Raw genomic sequence first — 20,651 nt, 5'->3', positions numbered from 1 at the left:
TGACTTTCTGTTGCAGCTCAAGTCTGAGACCCATGAATCCGTTACAACTAACTGCTAAATAATGAACGTGTGTGTGTGTGTGTGTGTGTGTGTGTGAAGTACTGGGGCTGAACCGGCCGTTGGCGGCTCACACCTGTCATCCTAGCTACTCTGGAGGCTGAGATCTGAGGATCACGATTCAAAGCCAGTCTGGGCAAGAAAGACTATGAGACTCTGATCTCCAATGAACCACTCGTAAAACTGGAAGTGGCGCTGTTGCTCAAGTGGTAGAGCGCCAGCCTTGGGCTGAGGAGCTGAGGGACAGCATCCAGGCCCTGAGTTCAAGTCCCACCACCGACCAAACATAAAGGACAGGGGCTAGAACTCAGGGCCTTGCGCCCTCTGGTGGCTTCCTTCATCAAAGTTGGCCACTTGCGCCCAGCCTCCACTTCTGGCTTTTAGTTTTTTTGGAGATGAGAGTCTCAAGGCCTTCTCTGCTTGAGGGGCTGGGGTGTGCCCAAAATGGATGAACAGTTTCTGAATGATGGAGGGTTGACGGCCGTTCGTTCCCGTATGCTCACAGCACATACCCCTTGATGCCAAAAAGGAAAACGCGATCGATACAAGAAGGGCTTGTTGCTTTTCCTTAAGGAAACCAGCACAAGACTTCACGTGCGGCAAACCCTCGGCTGGCAGGCGCCACCCAGACCTTACCGCGGGAAGAGGTGGCCAGGTCAGCCACCACCCACATTGACTCCTGCGCGTGCGTCCTGTGGGGGTGGACGCGTACTTCAGAATTCACTCGGAAAAGCAGCCTTATTGTGAAAGGGAGACATTTCTGTCACACCCACAGCATGTTCACAAAAAGGGGATCCAGCTTAACGGAGAACACTTAGCTGTATTGGGGTTTGGGGTGGTTTTTGTTGTTGTTGTTGTTGTTTGGTGCTGGACAGTTTAGGGGTTTGGTTTTGTTGTTGTGTTGTTCTTTGTTTTACTGCCAGTCTTGGGACTTGAACTCAGGGCCTAGGTGCTGTCCCTGAGCTCAAAGCCAACACTCTACCATTTGAGCCACAGCTCCACTTCTGGCTTTTTCTGTGATTAATCGGAGTTAAGAGTCTCAAAGACTTTCCTGCCCAGGCTGGGCTCAAACCCGGATCCTCAAGTCTCAGCCTGCTGCGTGGCCAGGAAGTACCACCTGCCCATCCAACATCGACGAACTCGAAGAGCTAGGGACTGTCAAGCAATTCTTTTATTGTATTACACCCCAGCTCACCTCACACCATTGACTCAAATATACAAAATCGGGCAAAAAAAAATCCTTTTTAGAATGACTTAAGTTTACTCTGAGGTCTGTAAGCATCTCGTGATTTCTGTTCCGCATGGCCGCCATCAGTAAGTAGATGAACAGCTATGATTCCTCACCCGGGACCTGGATCCTACAACAGCACAGAAAAGCCAGGACGGGATAGCTACTGTGGTTCGGCCCGTGTGCGGAGCTATGACTCGCTGCTCCGTAAATCCAAGGGCAAGAGCCACTTCCTAACACAGCTCCTCTTCAATCCTTCTTGACTAGACAAGGTCATAAATTCTGCCTCTCTCTAAAAAAACAAAGCAATGAATCAAAAACAGCTTGTCAAACATGAAAGCAGCCGAAGGGCTCTGGTGCGGCCCGTGGCTGAAGATGACTCAGTTCATTCCTTTTCTTTGGTGTCTTGGTGCCGGTACTGAGACCTGAGCGCAGCATCTCGTGGGCTGATCTGACTCTTTGCTCTATCTAGATGGGAGTTCTACCACTTGAGCCACAAATCCACTCGGGTCATTTTTGCTGGTGAACTATACAGAGAGTCTCACAGACTTTCCTGCTGAAGTTGGCTTTGAACTGAGATACTCAGATGTCTCCTGAATAGCTGGGATTATAGACTTGAGCCACTGGAGCCCAGCTTCCCCGCCCCCATCCCCGGTCCTGGGACTTGAACTCAGAGCCTGGGTGCTGTGCCTGAGTCTCTCTCTGTGTTTATGACTCGTGTCTTACCACCTGAGCCACAGCGCCACTTCCAACTTTTTCTGGTGTTTCATTGGAGATCAGAGTCTCCCGGACTTTCCTGCCCGGGCTGGCTTTGAACCTCAATCCTCAGATCTCAGCCTCCTGTGTCACCGGGATGACAGGCGGGAGCCACTGGTGCCCAACTTTAATCTTAACTGTGTGGGTTTTTTTTTTATGATTTCTGGGCCCAATCTGTTCTCTATGAATGAGTACACTGTGCCCAGTGAAATCCGTTCCTAGAAAGTAAGTCATGGATTGGGAACCAACAGCGTCCCTTTCCCATGTGGGTAGTTAGGACCCACCCCCGTGGACCTCGGTTTCTCCTGGGGTGTGCGCACACACGTTGTCCCCCTCGCTCTGCCCCCCGGGAGCCTCAGTTTCCCCTGGGATGTGTGCACACACATGGTGGGTGGTGAGTTCTCTCCCTGGTTAGGACCCGCCCCCGTGGGCCTCGGTTTCCCCTGGGGTGCGTGCACACACGTTGTCCCCCTCGCCCCGCCCCCGTGGGCCTCGGTTTCCCCTGGGATGTGCACGCACGTTGTCCCCCTCACTCCGCAGCTTCCAGAAGGGGTGGACGTAGAACCAGGAGCCCTCGTTGCCGGCCGCGTCCAGGGACACCCGCATGGCGTTCTTCTCCAGCAGAGCGGGCAGCCGCTTGTTCACCGTCAGGTATTTGTTGCTTTTGATGTGCAGCAGCTGCAGGGAAACATCATCACTTGGCTCAGGTCTCCCTCCCCTGGCTAGCTTCACCCGCAAGTCTGTAACAGATCACACTGGGCAGTGCGGGAGGTCAGGTCGCACTGGGTGGTGCGAGAGGTCAGGTCGCACTGGGCGGTGCGGGAGGTCAGATTGCACTGGGCAGTGCGGGAGGTCAGATCGCACTGGGAAATGCAGGAGGTCAGGGCGCACTGGGCCATGCAGGAGGTCAGGTCGCACTGGGCAGTGCGGGAGGTCAGGTCGCACTGGGCGGTGCGGGATGCGCCCTTGGTAGCTCACAGGCATCCCAGCTTCTGAGACCTGAGCAGCGCAGGTGGAAGCCAGCCCGAGACTCTATCTCCAGTGAACCGGCAGAGGCATGGCCCGAGTGGTAAAGCACCAGCCTTGAGTGAGAAAGCTGAAGGACATTGCCAAGGCCCTGAGTTCAAGCCTCAAGACAGACACGGAAGGAAGGAAGGAAGGAAGGAAGGAAGGAAGGAAGGAAGGAAGGAAGGAAGGAAGGAAGGAAGGAAGGAAGGAAGGAAGGAAGGAGGGAAGAAAGGAGGGAGGAGGAGGTAGGGAGGGAAGGATGGAAGGAAGGAAGGAAGGAAGGAGGGAAGGAGGGAGGAAGGAAGGAAGGAAGGAAGGAAGGAAGGAAGGAAGGAAGGAAGGAGGGAAGGAGGGAAGGAGGGAAGGAAGGAAGGAAGGAAGGAAGGAAGGAAAGAAGGAAGGGGAAAGAGGGAAGGAGGGAAGGAAGGAAGGAAGGAGGGAAGGAGGGAAGGAAGGAAGGAGGGAAGGAAGGAAGGAAGGAAGGAAGGAAGGAAGGAAGGAAGGAAGGAAGGAAGGAAGGAAGTCTCAGCCTCCTAAGGAGCTAGGTGGTTTTGTTTTATAGGAGGGAGATATTTTCTTTCCTTCTTTTCTTCCTTCCTTCCTTTTTTTCCTTTCATGTCAGAACTTGGGCTTGAACTCAGGGCCTGGGCACTTTCTGTTAAGTTTTACACTCAAGGCAGGCCCTGGACCACTCAATTCACGACTCTACTTACGATTCCTGTGGCACGTTGCTGTTATTGTTGTTGCTGTTGTTGTTGTTGTTTTGCTGGCGCGTGGAGGTAAGTGTCTCACGGACTTCGCTGCCCTGCACCGAGATCCTCCGCTCTCAGCGTCCGGAGAGGCTGGGATGCAGCGGGAGCTGCTGGTGCCAGGCAGTGTCCCGAGGCCTCTCCCTAGGCCTCTCCCTGCGGGGGGCCTCTCCCTGCAGGGGCCTCTCCCTGCGGGGGCCTCTCCCTGCAGGGGCCTCTCCCTGCGGGGGGGGGGGCCTCTCCTGCGGGGGGCCTCTCCCTGCGGGGCGCCTCTCCCGAGGGCTCTCCCTGCGGGGGGGGGACCTCTCCCTGTTGGGGCCTCTCCCTGTGGGGACCTCTCCCTGCGGGGGGCCTCTCCCTGCGGGGCCTCTCCCTGCGGGGGCCTCTCTCTGCAGGGGCCTCTCCCTGTGGGGGGCCTCTCCCTGTGGGGGCCTCTCCCTGTGGGGGACCTCTCCCTGCGGGGGGCCTCTCCCTGCGGGGGGGCCTCTCCCTGCGGGGGGCCTCTCCCTGTGGGGGCCTCTCCCTGTGGAGGGCTCTCCCTGTGGGGGCCTCTCCCTGTGGGGACCTCTCCCTGCGGGGGCCTCTCCTGAGGCCTCTCCCGAGGCCTCTCCCTGCGGGGGGCCTCTCCCTGCGGGGGGGCCTCTCCCAAGGCCTCTCCCTGCGGGGGGCCTCTCCCTGTGGGGGGCCTCTCCCTGCGGGGGGCCTCTCCCTGTGGGGGGCCTCTCCCTGTGGGGGGCCTCTCCCTGCGGGGCTCACTGTCAGGAGGCTGCGACTGTCTCCCTTCCTGAACAGCGTTCCAACGTATTATATATTTGTTTATTTTGCCGGTCCTGGGACTTGAACTCAGGGCCTCGGCGCTGTCCCTGAGCCTCTCTGTGCTCAAGGCTGGCACTCTACCGCTTGAGCCACAGCCCCACGCCCAGCTTTTTCTGAATAATTCATTGGAGATAAGAGTCTCACGAACTTCTCTGCTCAGGACTGGCTTCGAACCCTGATCCTCAGCTCTCAGCCTCCTGAGTAGCTGGAATTACAGGCATGAGCCACTGGCGCCCAGCTCCAACTTATTTTTAAGTGTGTACAATAGTGCACTGGATATAAAGTGAATCCCCAGGACACCTGTATTCCCCACTGAAGAGCCAAGCCTTCTCGCTCAGATTGTTTCACACGGTCGGCACTCTAACCTTATGGATAGGTAAGCAATCCAGCCACCAAACAGTTACCTTTTTTAAGCAAAAACAGAGACTTACTTGGATGACGTTACTGTACTTCACAATTTCTCCCAACAGCTTCTTGTTCTCGGATTCGTTTTGTTTCTGCTCTAACTCAGCAGCATGCTATAAAATAATTAGCAAGAACTCAGCGCAGAAAGACAGCGAAGGGCACAGAAACTGACCAGGAAGCAGACAGCTTTGGGAACAAGAATCAAACTAGAAAGCTAATAAATAGACTATACCTTGGTGTAGGTATGTGAGGGAGAGAATAAATAAATGATCACAGTGAATTTGCTCATTTTTCAATGTTTGCTAAATTCAGTGAGACATTGTCAGTCACTTTTACTCCAGAAACATCAGGAAAGTCCTGCCTGTCTAGTCTGACAAAACTCGCTTAGGAAGGAGTGTCAAACTAAGCAGGATAGTGAGAATTACAAATGCCTCGGGTTCTTCTTTAACTAAGAGGACCGTTAACAATGCAAAATTCAGTTCCATCCAACTCACACTTGGGGAGACTGGAAACATCGGTCTTTCTAGTTTGGTCTGTTTGGGTTTTGGGTGTGTGTGTGTGTGTGTGTGTGTGTGTGTGTGTGCGCGCGCGCACGCGCACACATGCCCACACAGGGGCTTGAACACAGGACCTTACAATATTCCTTCCCTTCGCTCAAGGCTGGCTCTCTACCACTTCAGCCACAGCTCCACTTTGGGTTTTTTGCTGGTAAATTGGAAATACAACATTAATGGACTTTGCTGTCTGGGCCGGCTTTGAATCATAATCCTCAGCTCTCAGCCTCCTGAGTTGCTGGGATTACAGGCGTGAGCCACCAGTGCCTGGCTACAAACAGGGTTTTTTTTTTCCTGCCAGTCCTGGGTCTTGAACTCTGGGCCTGGGCGCTGTCCCTCAGCTCTTCAGCTCAAGGCTGGCGCTCTACCCTTGAGCCACAGCGCCACTTCTGGCTTTTTCTGCTTATGTGGTGCTGAGGAATCGAACCCAGGGCCTGGTGCTGAGGAATCAAACCCAGGGCCTCGTGCGTGCAAGGCGAGCGCTCTACCCCTGAGCCGCCTGCCCAGCCCTCTTTTTCTGTGTTGATGTAAAGTGAAGTTGTTATCAACTTTACACGCAGCCTGGCCAGGATCCTTGATGTTTAAATTATTTTTTTCTATCTCTTTCAGGGGGGAGAACTGAATAGGTGTCAAGCGAGCTAGGAGCCGGACTCCTAGCTCCCGGACTCCTAGCCGGACTCTGCTTCCCGTTCTGTGGGAGGGAAGGCTTGAATTCACCGGGCACGCCTTTCCCCACAAGAAGACTTCCAGAATGTGTCTCAACAGGCCAAGAGAGAAACGACCCCACCCGACCCTCAAAAACCACAGACAGTTGTTAAAATGACATCTCTCTGCCCTGGGCACATGGAGGATGCTGGAAAGCTCTGGAAGGGTGTGTGATCTGTAGAGACACGTTTCCTTCCCCGGGAGCTGGCTCGGGCGGCGAGGCCGCGCCCCTACCTGCAGCTTCTTCAGCAGGGCGGCCTCCGTGTGGTTGCCTTGCTTGGCCTGCTTGGCTTTCCAGTACTGCTTCTGGGCGGAGTAGCGATTCATTGGGCACACCTTGAACAGGCAGTCTGCAAGACAGACGGACACCAGAACTCAGACAGGCACCAAACACCCCCTGGCCCAGCGGGGCAGGGGCTCTGAGGGAGAGCCCTCGCCCAGCATGCCTGAGGCCCTGGGCGCCACAGACACAGAAAAGGCCTAGGATCGGCACCAAACCAAAAAAGAAAAGAGAGGAAGGAAGGAAAGAAGGAAGAGAGAAAGAGGAAAAGAAGAGCCAGGCACCGGTGGCTCACACCTGTCATCCCAGCTACTCAGGAGGCTGAGATCTGAGGATTGTGGTTCAAGGCCAGCCCAGGCAGGAAAGCCCATGAGACTCTGATCTCCAGTGCTTTACTCAGAAAAAAAAAGCCAGAAGTGGTGCTGTGGCTCAAGTAGTAGAGCACCAGCCTTGAGCCCAAAGAAGCTCAGGGACAGCGTCAGGGCCTGAATTCAAGCCACAGGACCAGCTAAAAAGAAGGGGAAGAGAAGGAGGAAGAGGAGGAGGAGGAGGAGGAGGAGGGGGAGGAGGAGGAGGAGGAGGAAGAGGAGGAGGAGGGGGGGGAGGAGGAAACGGTCTTCAGGTAGAGAACCTGTTTGGTGAATTGCAGACGACCCACCAACACTGGCAGTTAGTGGTGTCTAGGCTGGCTAGCAGCCACAGCGTCCCGGCCGACCCTGCGTAACTCTATGAGCAGGGTGGAGGGAGTCAGGACCCCCAGACAGGTTTACTGTCATCCCCGGGCCGCCTGGCCTCGGCCGCAGAAAACCACCTTCCTCCTGAAGTTTCCCCACTGAGCTCTGGAGAAGGAGTCCATGGCTCAGGGCCCCAGACAGGGGGACTCAAAAATGGCTTCCCAAACGCGAAGGCAGAGGCCACGTCGAAAGAGCAAAGAGGGGTAAAGGGACGCAGATGCAGGGGGCCGAGAATCCCACGCCAGCCAACCTGCCGCGCACAGAAACGCAGCGAGGACAAGCAAACACACCTGCCATCCCAGCCAGGCAGGAGGCTGAGCTGTGAGGATCCCAGTTGGAGGCCGGAAAGTCTGTTAAGACTCAGGTTCCCATAACCACCAAAAAAAAGCCAGACTTGGAGCTGTGGCGCAAACGGGAGCGTGCTAGTCTTGAGCCGAAAAGCTGCAAGAGCGTGAGGCCTTGAGTTCAAGTCTCGGGATGGTCCCAAAGCCAAAAGGGCCTGCGAATCTCAGCTGCAACCTGCAGACAGAGCTGGACGGCTGCGGTCAGGATCTGCACACGAGGAAAATGCCAGAACCACCAGGCCGCAGAGGCTTAGGCCTGCGACCCTCGCCACGCAGGAGGCTGGAGCTGGAGCCGCGAGGCCCACAGCCAGCCCGGGAAGCGGAGTCCGGAAGATTCCATGTCCAATAGAAACAGCCAAAAACTAGCTGGGGCCTTGGCTCAAAGAACAGAGCTCCAGTCAGCCAGCAAGTTGAGCGAGAAAGAGGTGCTGAGTTCAAAACCTACTACTGCCAAATAATAAACAGGATAACAATAACACCGGCCAAATAACAATGTCAATAACAATAACGCCTCCTCTTGAGAAGTGTTCAAACCTGATGTCTGTCTGGTGCGGATGGCTGACCCCCGTCACCCCAGCGACTCAGGAGGCTGAGACCTGAGGGCTGAGGTCCAAAGCCGGACAGGTCAGGACGAGACAGAGTGCCAGCCTCAAGTGGAGAAGCCGCAGGAGGGCACCGGGCTCTGAGCCCACGCCCGGGGCTGGCCTCGAGTCTCAGTCCTCAGCTCACAGCCTCCTGAGTCGCCGATGGCAGGCGTCAGCCCCGGCCCCCAACTCTGCTTTCAATACCTTGTGTTTTGGGGTTTTTTTTACTCTACCGGTCTTGGGCTGGTCAGATGTTTTGTCTAATTGTAAATTTACGGCCTTATGAAAATGTTAGTAAGGCAGGCCGCGCCTCGGCCCCGTCCCCGGGCAAGTTCCTGATGACGCACCGCGCTGTGAGCACCGTGGCTCCGTTCAGTGGGGTTCTCCACACCCACACCCCGCCACCCGGCTAATGACTAGCTGTCGGCCCTTCGAGGACTGAGATGTCACTCGGGGCTTCTGGGAACAATTTTCTCAGAGCCTGTGAGACAGAACACAGATTGCTGGGTCAGCCTTTAACATAGGCAAACACAAGCCGGGCGCCGGCGGTCACACCTGTCATCCCAGCAACTCAGGAGGCTGGGGTCTGAGGATTGTAATTCGAAGTCAGCCCAGACAGAAGGAAAGTCCCCGTGAAACTCTTTTTATTTTTTTTTTTTTGGGTCCAGTCATGGGCCTGAACTCTGGGCCTGGGCGCTGTCCCTCAGCTCTTCAGCTCAAGGCTAGCACTCTACCATTTGAGCCACAGTGCCACTTCCGGCTTTTTTCTTTTTGCTTATGTGGTGCTGAGGAATCGAACCCAGGGCCTCATGCATGCAAGGCAAGCACTCTACCACTGAGCCACCTTCCCAGCCCTCCGTGAAACTCTTATCTCCAACAAACTACTCAAAAAAGCTGGAAGTGGTGCTGTGGCTCAAGTGGTAGAGCGCCAGCCTTGAGCACAAAGTAGCTCAGGGGCAGCACCCAGGCCCTGAGTTCAAGCCCCAGGACCAGCAAAAAACAAAAAGGCAAATACAGAAATGTACTCTTCACCTGACTCGTGTATTTGTTACCCCTTTGCATATCGCCTTTATAATAACAATTCCAAAAATAGGCAAATGTTATCATAAACACAACCTGGCTGGTGTCTCTGAGCAATCTACTGTTTTTCCTGCCGATAGCCATTTAGCTATTTGGTGCCTTGTAACCCTGTCTCTTAAACCAGCACAGTAGCCCGGTGCCGGCGGTCACGCCTGTAATTCCAGATTCTCAGGAGGCTGAGCTATGAGGATCATGGTTTGAAGCCAACCCAAGCAACCTATCTCCATTAAAAACTACTCAGAAAAAGCCAGAAGTGGAACTGTGGCTCAAGAGGTAGAGCACCAGCCTTGAGCAAAAGAAGCTCAGCAACAGCGCCCAGGCCCTGAGTTCAAGCCCCAGGACTGGCAAAAACAAACTAAACTAAACTAAACAAACCTAACACGGTCGTAGGCCTTTTCTACGAAGAAAAAGGTTAGGAATCTGCTCAATGTCACTTTTTACTTGCATTTGGTTTTAATTATTTTATGTCGTGCTGGGGCTTGAACTCAGGGCCCGGGCGCTGTCCCTCAGCTCTTTCACTCAAGGCTGGTGCTCTCCGACTTGAGCCACAGCTCCACTTCCAGCCTGTGGCTGGTGCATTGGAGCTAAGACTCTCATGGACTTTGGTGCCCGGGCTGGCTTTGAACAGCCATCCTCAGATCTCAGCCTCCTGAGTAGCTGGGCTGACAGGCGCGAGCCGCCGGCGCCCGGCTTACACAGGCTCCTAACGTGTTCAGTGTGGGCCAAAGAGCGCACAGCATGTGAAAGTCCCCTTGGTTCTGGGAGAGGCTGCGTAGCAGACCGAGCAGAGTTAGATCGCATTCTCAGTTCATGTTACAGCAGGGCTGTGTGCCAGAAGGAGGAGGAGAAGGAGAACTTTTCCACCCGGCTGGTCTGGGGCCAAAACCGCATTTTCCTTCAACTGAAAGGAAAATTTGCCAACCACTGGCAAAACGCCAACAAACACAAATGACTCATGGGCCTTGAAAATTCACTTTTCGTGCTGAACCAGGGTGGGGTAAGACATGACAAGAAGGAATCTATTCAGAAAGCAAGGCCCTTTAGGTGTTACACTCTGCTACTGAGGCTTGAACCCAGGACCTGGGGTGGGGGTTGGCTCAAGGCTGGTGCTCTGCCACTTGAGCCACACCTCCACTTCCAGCTTTTTGCTGGTTCACTGAAGATCAGAGTCTCCAGGATTTGTCTGCCCTGGGTGGCTTAAAACCGAGATTCTCAGAGCTCTGCCGACTGAGTAGCAGGGACTACAGGAATGAGCTGCAGAGCTGAAATACTCCCTCGGATGAGAAGTATAGCCAAGAGGAATTGGCACAGTGGGTAGAGTTCTTATCTTCTGTTTACAGAAAAGAGGCTCGCGGCCTTCACCTGGCTCAGCTGTGTTTATTATATGTGGTTTAAAGTTGCATCTCCGCATTGCGGAGACCAGGAAATTCCAGCACGGGACAGTGTAAGTTTTCTACTATTTATAATCCATCAATAAGAAGTTGAAGTGTTCACTGCTGAGGCTCTGTGTAAATATTCCTTATTATGACTTCTAACTTAACCTTCCAGATGGGCAAACACAGTCGTTGTTGACATCTTAAGAGCACCAGAAGCTTGTGACTTTGTTGTTGTTGGCCTTGGGGCTTGAACTCAGGGCCTGGGCGCTGTCCTTGAGCTCTTTTGTTCAAGGCCAGCGCTCTACCACTTTGAGCCACAGCTCTACTTCTGGTTTTCTGGTGGTTCCTTGGAGATCAGAGTCTCATGGACTTTCCTGCCCAGGCTGGCTTTGAACCGCGATCCTCAGATCTCAGCCTCAGCGGGGATGGCAGGCGTGAGTTACCAGCACCTGGCTGCTTGTGATATTTTACCACTTATGGGTCTGAGGTTGAGGAGACTCTGCCAAGGTAAAGGATGAATAAAGAGCAGATGTTGCACACACGCGCACACACACACACACACACACACACACACACGTGCAAAAAGAGCAGCGCTATATCTCAAGGTGCCCCACAGTGAGCCACGGGAAGCCAGTTCTGCTGAGATCATCACCAGATCACGTTAACCACCACGTTTACAAAGCTTTGGCTAATTATCTACCTGGTGTGTGCCACACCTGTTCTCCTCCCAGGAACTCGGCCATGAGCAACCGCACCCCACCCCCTGGGGCCCAGTCAGGGCCGAGGGAGGCGGCCGACGCCCTCATCCCTGCCTCTGGGAAGTGGAGATCGAGAGCAACACCGGTCAGCCGCAGCCCAATCAAAAGCATCGACATTTCACCGGGTGCCGGCGGCTCCCGCCTGTCACCCCGGCTACACAGGAGGCTGAGATCGGAGGATCACGGTTCAACGCCAGCCCGGGCAGGAAAGTCCCTGAGACTCTGATCTCTAATAAACCACCAGAAAACTGGAAGTGGCACTGTGGCTCAAGTGTTAGAGCGCCAGCCTTGGCCCTGAGTTCAAGCCCCATGACCAAAAAAAAACAATCTTCATTTCAACCAACGAGGCCTGTGTGTTGGTTCACACCTGTAGTCCCCTCTGCTAGACAGGAAGATCACGGGCAACACAATGAGACCCAACCCCAGAAATTACCTAATGCAAAGAAGGGGCTGGAAGCCTGTCCAGTCAGCAGAAGCCCTGAGGTCAGTCACCAACATTGCCCAGAAGGAGAGCGCACGGGGCGGAGCCGCAGCTCTGGCCGGTGCCGGCCGGCAGAGCCAGCTCCGCGGCCCGGTCCGCTCTAGACTCCAGTCAGGAAGTTTCCACCGTGCTAAAAGCCTTCAAAACGCCCTCAGAACTGAAAAGAACATTCCACAGAGCTTTCCCAGAGACCTCTGTGGAAAACGTTTGTATTGACCAATAAGTGTATGTACAGTGCACAACTCATCATGTGTGTATGTGTGTGTGTGTGTGTGTGTATGTGTGTGTGTGTGTACAGGGGCTTGAACTCGGGGCCTGGATCCTGTCCCTGAGCTTTTGTGCTCAAGGCTGGCACCCGACCACTTGAGCCGCAGCTCCACTTCTGGCTTTTGGCAGGGGAGGGTGGCTGGTTAACTGAAGAGTCTCACGGGCCTTTTCTGCCTGGGCTGGCTCAAACCACAGTCCTCAGGCTTCACCCTCATGAGAGCTAGTGCCCAGCTCTGACTGCGATCTTCTGAAAGAAAAAAACTCAAATATGGGCTGGGTACTGGTGCTCACACCTATAACCGCAGCTCCTCGGGAGGCTGAGATCTGAGGATCAGGGTTCAAACCCAGCCTGGGCAGGAAAGTCCGTGAGACTTTTGATCTCTAATGAAACCACCGGAAAACCAGAAGTGGAGCTGTGGCTCAAAGCGGTAGAGCACCAGCCTGGAGCGAAAGAGCTCAGGGACAGCGGCCAGACCCCGAGTTCCTAAATGAAAACTAAATAAATAAATAGGGAAGACAAGTCAACCCTTGCTCATTTATAGAGGGTCAGAATTCTCCTTCCCAGCCAGGCCAAAGGTGGGGGGCAGGGGGGCACACAAGAAGTTCTGTGAAGAGGAAAGAGAGTATTTCCCCAGGTAGCCAGAGAATCAGCAGTCCTTGGGGTCCTGGAGGGAACCTTCCAGAACAGGCTTCCATGTGCCCCAGGCATGAAGAACACAGGCCTTCCCGGCCAGACGCCGGGCAGAGAGCATCAGGGCAGCATCGCTGCGGCTCGCCTGCGGCTGCCAGACACACAGACACGGCGCAGGGGGCCGCGGGACGGGAGCTTACACACCGTCAGGACCACACTCGGCTGAGCGCAGCCAGACACAGACATGCGCTCTTCTCCAGACCACAGCCAGAAGCTCACCGGGGCGGGAACTGCTGGAGATTCCTAACAACCAGGCAACAGGGCAGGATGTCGGTTTTGTTTTGACAAAATTAAGAAGTTGACTGGCCGTGACTGTGTCCAACGCGGCCGGCCAGCCTTAAGTCAGGACAGGCTCCAAGCCGGACACCCACGGCTCCCGCCGGTCACCCCAGCTCCTCAGGAGGCTGAGACCTGAGGAGAGGAATGACAAACTGCAACGCAGGCCATCTGAGAGAGAGACAGATGGAGAGACAGAGTTGGAGAGATGCAGAGACGCTGAGAGAGAGAGACAGAGAGAGATGGGGACAGAGAGACAAGGAGAGATGGAGAAAGATGGACAGACACAGACAGACAGACAGACAGAGAAGGGAAAGAGAGAAAAGCAATCATAACATGTTTCTTGTGGAAAACAGCTGTCAAAAAGCAATCATAGAAGATAACGTTGGTGGCTCCCGCCTGTCATCCCAACGACTCGGGAGGCTGGACCTGAGGATCGTGGTTCAAAGCCAGCCTGGGCAGCAAAGTCCCTGAGACTCTCGTCTCTAATTAACCGTGAAAAAAGCCAGACGTGGAGAAAGATAGATAGACAAAGACACAGACAGACAGACAGCAGGAGGGGGGGGGGTGGTGGTAACGAAGTGTGGCTCAAGTTGTAGAGCGCTAGCCTTGAGCAAAAAGGTCAGGGGCAGCGCCCAGGCCCCGAGTTCAAGGCCCGATACAGGCACACACACACACACACACACACAGAGCGTGCAACTCCGCTGAGCCTCCTCTTTGAAGACCCCGTCACTGAGCTCAGGGAGACAGAGCTGTGTCTGCCGCCCCCGCCAGCCCTGGACCAGGAAAGAGCCGACGCCAAGGCCGCGGGGCTGCCCGCCCCGGCCCCGGCCTCCTCGCCTGCATGCAGGCATCTGCGCGGCTCCTGAGACTCTTGCCTGTCCCCAGGATCCCTTTTCTCTCTCTTCTCTTTCTGCCGGTCCTGGGTCTTGAACTCAGGGCCCTGAGCTCAGGCCTGTCCCTGAGCAACTGGTGCTCAGGCCGCGCTCGACCCCTCGGTGCCACAGCGCCACTTGCGGTTTTCTGGGGGCTCCTTGGAGATCGGAGTCTCAGGGACGTTCCCGCCCAGGCCGACCTCGAACCACGCTCCTCCTCTCCCCGCCGCCCGGGCAGCTGGGATTATAGTGTGTGTCACCAGCACCAGGCAGGGCAGTATTTAACATCAGAACACGATAGCCTTTATTTTCGATCAAGCATTGCTTGAAAAGGCTTATATTACACTTGGACATGAGTGAAGAAAAACCCAGATTCCTCCCAATACAAGGGACATGTGGATTTCATCCATGAACTCCACAAGCTCCTCTGTTCCTGAAACTTCCAAACACATCCATGGAAGAAGGCAGGAAGCAGTGTTGAGGGAATTGAGAAGAAAGGGGAGAAACAGGACACAGAAAAACAAGAGAAGCTCAACTTGCATCCAGCAGTCCTGGGGTTCGGGGACAGTGAGCCGCCTGCCCCCCTTTCCAGAAAAAGAAAAGGAAAACAGATGAGGCTATCTCCCCAAGATCAAGGAGCTAGGGCACCCCGCCCAAGCCCTGCCGGTGAATCACCCCCAGGCCAAACACCAGCACAGCACATTCCAGGAGAAGGGTGCCCCACCTGACAGCTACCCCAGGCACAGAACATTCTGGAAACTACCTCTCTACGTATAATCCTGGGGCTTGAACTCGGGGCCTGGGCGCGGGCCCTGAGCTTCTTTTGCTCAAGGCTGGCGCTCTACCACGTGAGCCGCACAGCGCCACTTCTGGCTCTTTCTGTGTCTGGGGTGCTGAGGAATCGAACCCGGGGCTTCGCACGTGCGAGGCGAGCGCTGTGCCCCTGAGCCCCCTGCCCAGCCCTCTCTGTGCATTTCTGTATTTGATTTTCCTGTGTGTGTCTAAGGTGTAGCCCTCGGATTACAACAGTTCGCTGGAGTATTTGAGATGCACACCATGCCTGTTATTTTTGCTGATGGCATCTAATCCAAAAAGTCAACACATCAGTCCTAGAGTTCAAAAATGTCTACGTGTGTGTGTGTGTGTGTGTGTGTGTGTGTGTGTGTGTGTGTGTGAATTCAGGGCCTGGGCTTTTTCCACTCAAGGCTGGTGCTCTATCTCTGAGTCATACCTCCACTTCCAACTTTCACCGGTTCATTGGAGATCAGGGTCTCATGGACTTTCCTGCCCGGGCTGGCTTTGAACCGTGATCCTCAGATCTCAGCCTCCTGAGTAGCTGGGATGGCAGGTGTGAGCCACAGCACCTGGCTAGATGTCTAAAGCAACAGCTTTTAGATGGACAGTGGCCTCCTTCAGGAATAATCTCAAAACTACTAGAAGCTGGGCGCCGGTGGCTCCGGCCTGCCATCCCAGCTACTCAGGAGGCTGAGATCTGAGGATCGCGCGGTTCAAAGCCAGCCCGGGCAGGAAAGTCTCTGAGACTCTGATCTCCAATAAACTATTCAGAAAAAGCCAGAAGGGGCGCTGTGGCTCAAGTGGTAGAGTGCTATCCTTGAATACAAAAAAAAAGCTCAGAGACAGAGCTAGGCCCTGAGTTCAAGCCTCACAATCAACCAAAACAAAAAACAAAAAACAAAAGCCACTAGAAAGTACTGTCACCAGCTGAGCTGGCCGTGACCCAGGCCAACTGGTGTCCTGAATTTCTCTGTGCGTTTTTTATTCCCCCTTCCAAGTCCCTGCTCTTTCTTTTTTGCCAAAGGCTGCTGCTCTACCCTTTGAGCCACAGCTCTGTTTCTGGCCTTTTGATGGTTCATTGGAGAAAAGAGCCTCCTGGACTTCCCTACGGGGGCTGGCCTCTAAATGTGATCCTCAGATCTCAGCCTCCAGAGTGGCTGGGATGACAGGCGGGAGCCACCAGTGCTCCGCTTGATTTAGGATCTTTGAAACTTCAGTAAACATTGGTGTTCTTGATGTTTCTAGCTTAGCTGATTGGGGTTGATCGGAGCATTTGTCAAAATGCACAGAGAGGGCTGGGCAGGTGGCTTCGTGGTAGAGTGCTCGCCTAGCATGCATGAGGCCCTGGGTTCGATTCCTAAGCACCACATACACAGAAAAAGCCAGAAGTGGAGCTGTGGCTCAAGTGGTAGAGCGCTAGCCTTGAGCAAAAGAAGCTCAGGGACAGCAGTGCCCAGCCCTGCGTTCAAGCCTCAGGACCGACCAAAAAAGAAAAGAAGGGGAAGGAAGGAAAGAAGAAAGAAAGAAAGAAAGAAAGAAAGAAAGAAAGAAAGAAAGAAAGAAAGAAAGAAAGAAAGAAAGAAGGAAAGAAGGAAAGAAGGAAAGAAGGAAAGAGAAAGAGAGAGAAAGAAAGAAGGAAGGAAGGAAGGAAGGAAGGAAGGAAGGAAGGAAGGAAGAAAGAAAGAAAGAAAAGAAAGAATTCAATTCAAGCCTCAGTACTGGGATCAAAACAAAAAAAAAATCCTTAAGTCAACACTTGCGCACATGATTTACCCCAGACATAAAATCATGCTGAGCCCATGAGGAAGCCAAATTACAAAGCCTGCGTCTAGACTCCTGAGAGATGAGATGCCCAGGACTAACAATTACAGTTCATGGTCAGTCCTTTGGGTGTGTATGTGTGTGTGTGTGTGTGTGTGTGTGTGTGTGTGTGTGTGTGTGTCTGTCTGTCTGTCTGTCTGTGTCTGTCTGTGTCTGTGTCTGTGTGTGTATGTATCTGTGTGTCTGTCTGTCTGTCTGTCTGTCTGTCTGTCTGTGTCTGTGTCTGTGTGTGTATGTGTCTGTCTGTCTGTCTGTCTGTCTGTCTGTCTGTCTGTCTGTCTGTCTGTCTGTGTGTCTGCCTGCCTGTCTGTCTGCCTGTCCCGGGGATTGAACTCAGGGCCTTGAGCTCTCACTTGGCACTTTGTGCTCCACGCTGGCATTCTACCACTTGATCCACACCGATGCTTCCAGCTTTTGGAGAGGTGAGAGAGGTCGGAGTCTCTCAGGTGTATCTGTCCGGCCTGGCCTCCACCCTCGATCCTCAGATCTCAGCCTCTTGAGTAGCTGGGATGACAGGCGGGAGCCACCAGCGCCCGGCTAACCAGCCCCTCATTGAAAAAATACTTTTCAAAAGATGCCACAGTAGCCATCTAAAAACTTAATTTTAGCAGCCTTCGCTACCAGCAATCAAGCTATTCTTGTCTGCGGTGAGTCTTTAGCATGTTTGAGCCATTTCTTCAGTTGCATCCTTAGATTAGGGAATAATGCCTTGGTTCTCCTGGTTTGAATAAAAATGTTTTTTTTGGTAATTGTCAGACCTGAGGCTTGAACTCAGGGCCTGGGTACTACCCCTGAGCTGATTTTACTCAAGGCTTGGCCCTGTACCCCTTGAACCACAGCAGCACTCCTGGTTTTCTGGTGGTTCATTGGAGATCAGAATCTCATGGGCTTTCCTGCCCAGGCTGGCTTTGAACCATGATCCTCAAATCTCACTCAGCCTCCTGAGTAGCTAGGATGACAGGCGGGAGCCACCAGTGCCCGGCTGCAGAATAACTTTTCGAATGCAGGAAAATGTGTTTGTGAACTCTCGATGGCATCCAATCCCCCCGGGGATGGAGAAGGCTTAGACTTGCCAAAGTTCCTCCTGTTTTGAGAAAGCTTCAGGCAGAGCAGCTGGCGTTCCAACCGGGGTCTATAAACCTTCAGGACAGACTCTTCTGTGCTGAACGAAGTTCTCTCTCTCTCCATTGCACTGGAATTCCTGAGCCAGGAGACTCTCAGGGCTGAGCTACAAGGGGGAGCGTGGACTCTTCCCATCCCCAGCAGCAGCAGCAGTTCCCGATTGCCATTGGACAGAGGGGGCTTGCACGCTCACAGACTGGAAGGAGAAGCTGCGGGTGGGGCAGGCGGTCGCCCGGATCTACAGGCCGATGGTCCGCGGGGACTGCTTCACTGGCGTGAGCCCGCACAGGGTGCCCTGGCTCAGACTGGGCAGACCAAGAGGCAGGAGGACTTTTCTAGATCCTCCCTAGTTCAAAGGAAGTAAAAATGGACAACTTTGCAAACCAGAGACGCTGGGTTCTCTGTGGTGCAGGTGCAGAACTCCCTAGGACTAAAGAAATCCGGTACAAAACGTTGATCCTGGCCTGGCTGAAGCACTGCAGAGAAGTAGACATTGCTTTTGCCTGTGGTTTTATCCCCAGTGTCTTCCACAGCAAGTGGGAAATGTTCTGTGAATGCTACAGAAATAGATGAAGGAGCCAAGCGCCAGTGGCTCACGCCTGTCATCCTAGCTACTCAGGAGGCTGAGATCTGAGGATCGCAGTTCAAAGCCAGACCCAGGCAGGAAAGTCCATGAGACTCTGATCTCCAGTAAACTACTCAGAAAAAGGCCAGAAGTGGTGCTGTGGCTCAACTGGTAGAGCGCCAGCCTTGAGCACAGAGGCTTGGGGACAGCGCCAGGCCCAGAGTTCAAGCCCAGGACTGGGGGAAAAATTCCCTCTCGTACTAATGAGATGGGTTTTCTCTCCATGCTCCTTATAAGAATCCAACGTGTGTTACTCTGAAACCAAATTCAAATGTGTTGACCTTTCTCCCTTATCCATGTAAATCAGTCCACAGGATCGGAGCCCAGGCTTGTTTTCGAATCCATCATTTACTCTGTCAGAGCCTGGCTCCCTGCCAGACAAAGAGAAAGAGCCGTCTGTAACTGTCGGCCTTCCCGGGACAGCTGCTGGGGATTCTTGGGGACACCTCTCCTAAGGAAATCGCACTCTGGCTTGCAAACACGCACGCAAATCTAGACAAATTCAGCACACAGAAGCACAGAGGGGCTCAGACCGTGTGCGGCCCAGGGGTGACTAAAAATGTTACTAAGTGGGAAGGGGGGACATCATCCAAAAGGAAAGGGACTCTTTCCCTGACTCGGGTCACTGTGACCCCTTGGTGCACCAGCTCTATAATAAAAATAAACATGTTTTAAAAAAACAAGTTACTAAGGCTAGGCCCTGGTGGCTCACACCTCCCAGCTACTCGAGCGGCTGAGATCTGAGGATCGCAGTTCAAAGCCAGTCCGGGCAGGAACATCTGTGAGACTCTGATCTCCAGAAAGCCGGAAGTGGAGCTGTGGCTCGAAGCGGTAGTGTGCTAGCTTTGAGTGAGAGAGCTCAGAACAGTGCCCAGACCCTGAGTTCGAGTCCCACAACCCACAACAACAACGAAGTTACTAAGGTGTCTTGGGCATCTACCCAGAGCATTACAAATTCAGACATGGTGAAAGACGCTTGCTCATCCGTGTTCACCGCTGACCTGCTCACCGTAGCCAAGGTATGGAAATAGCCCAGATGCCCCACAGTGGACGAGTGGACCGAGGTGGAATTTTACTCATCCGTTAGAAGGAATAATACGATGTCATTTGCGGGAAATGGATGGACCCAGAATAAATCACGGTAAGGGAAGGAAGCCGGGCTCAGGGAGACCACGGGCCGCTAGATCCCACACCCCACGGGGCATTTGCACACATACAGGGCTCTCTGCATGTGGACACAAACAGGGTGATGACAGATTCACAACTGAACGACTAACGTGTTACAAGGCTGGGCTCTGGGTGTGATACTGGGTTACTGGGTTATTATCAATTCCTTGTGGGCGAGTGTGTCACAGCACTTTGTGGGTGGTGGAGACACACTTGGCCAGGGCCGGCCCTGTGTGCTTTCTCCAGGAATCGCTGTGCATACCTAGAATGCCACAGCGCTATCCAAGGGCCGGGCCGGGCCCGGAGAGGTGTCCACCACCCTCCAGCTAAGCAACAGCCCGGTGGGACTGAGCACACAGTACCAGACACCACAGAGCGCCCGGCCAGGACTGAGCACACAGCACCAGACACCACAGAGCGCCCGGCCAGGACTGAGCACACAGCACAGACACCACAGAGCGCCCGGCCAGGACTGAGCACACAGCACCAGACACCACAGAGCGCCCGGCCAGGACTGAGCACACAGCACCAGACACCACAGGAGCGCCCGGCCAGGACTGAGCACACAGCACCAGACACCACAGAGCGCCCAGCCAGGACTAAGCACACAGCACAGACACCACAGAGCACCCGGCCAGGACTGAGCACACAGCACCAGACACCACAGAGCGCCCGGCCAGGACTGAGCACACAGCACTGACACTACAGAGCGCCCAGCCAGGACTGAGCACACAGCACCAGACACCACACGAGCGCCTGGCCAGGACTGAGCACACAGCACCAGACACCACAGAGCGCCCAGCCAGGACTGATCACACAGCACTGATACCACAGGAGCGCCCGGCCAGGACTGAGCACACAGCACTGACACCAAGAGCGCCCGGCCAGGACTGAGCACACAGCACCAGACACCACAGAGCGCCCAGCCAGGACTGAGCACACAGCACCAGACGCCACAGAGTGCCCAGCCAAGACTGAGCACACAGCACCAGACACCACACGGGCACCCGGCCAGGACTGAGCACACAGCACTGACACTACAGAGTGCCCGGCCAGGACTGAGCACACAGCACCAGACACCACAGAGCGCCTGGCCA

The 20,651-nt window shown here is 54.3% G+C and overlaps 1 protein-coding gene across 2 annotated transcripts in view; it reads right to left on the bottom strand.

Annotated features, from left to right (window-relative positions):
- The window catches only part of Itpr2 (inositol 1,4,5-trisphosphate receptor type 2), a 171,018-nt gene that overhangs the window by 127,862 nt on the left and 22,505 nt on the right, over window positions 1-20,651 (bottom strand). Inside the window, exons 3-5 of one of the 2 annotated variants that reach the window (XM_070011588.1) lie at window positions 6,513-6,628; window positions 5,046-5,132; window positions 2,561-2,719 (exon numbers count right to left, since the gene is read on the bottom strand). In XM_070011588.1, the coding sequence (XP_069867689.1) occupies window positions 2,561-2,719; window positions 5,046-5,132; window positions 6,513-6,628 (362 nt within the window). Of the gene's footprint in view, window positions 1-2,560; window positions 2,720-3,762; window positions 3,849-5,045; window positions 5,133-6,512; window positions 6,629-20,651 lie in introns of those variants that run through there. The other variant, XM_070011589.1, reaches the window with a different exon arrangement.

The sequence above is a fragment of the Dipodomys merriami genome, unplaced genomic scaffold (assembly GCF_024711535.1).
Source record: "Dipodomys merriami isolate MVZ:Mamm:240054 unplaced genomic scaffold, mDipMer1.0.p SCAF_84, whole genome shotgun sequence".
Lineage (NCBI taxonomy): Eukaryota > Metazoa > Chordata > Mammalia > Rodentia > Heteromyidae > Dipodomys > Dipodomys merriami.
Note: the sequence above shows the minus strand (reverse complement) of the source record. Positions and strands in the feature narration are given on the sequence as shown.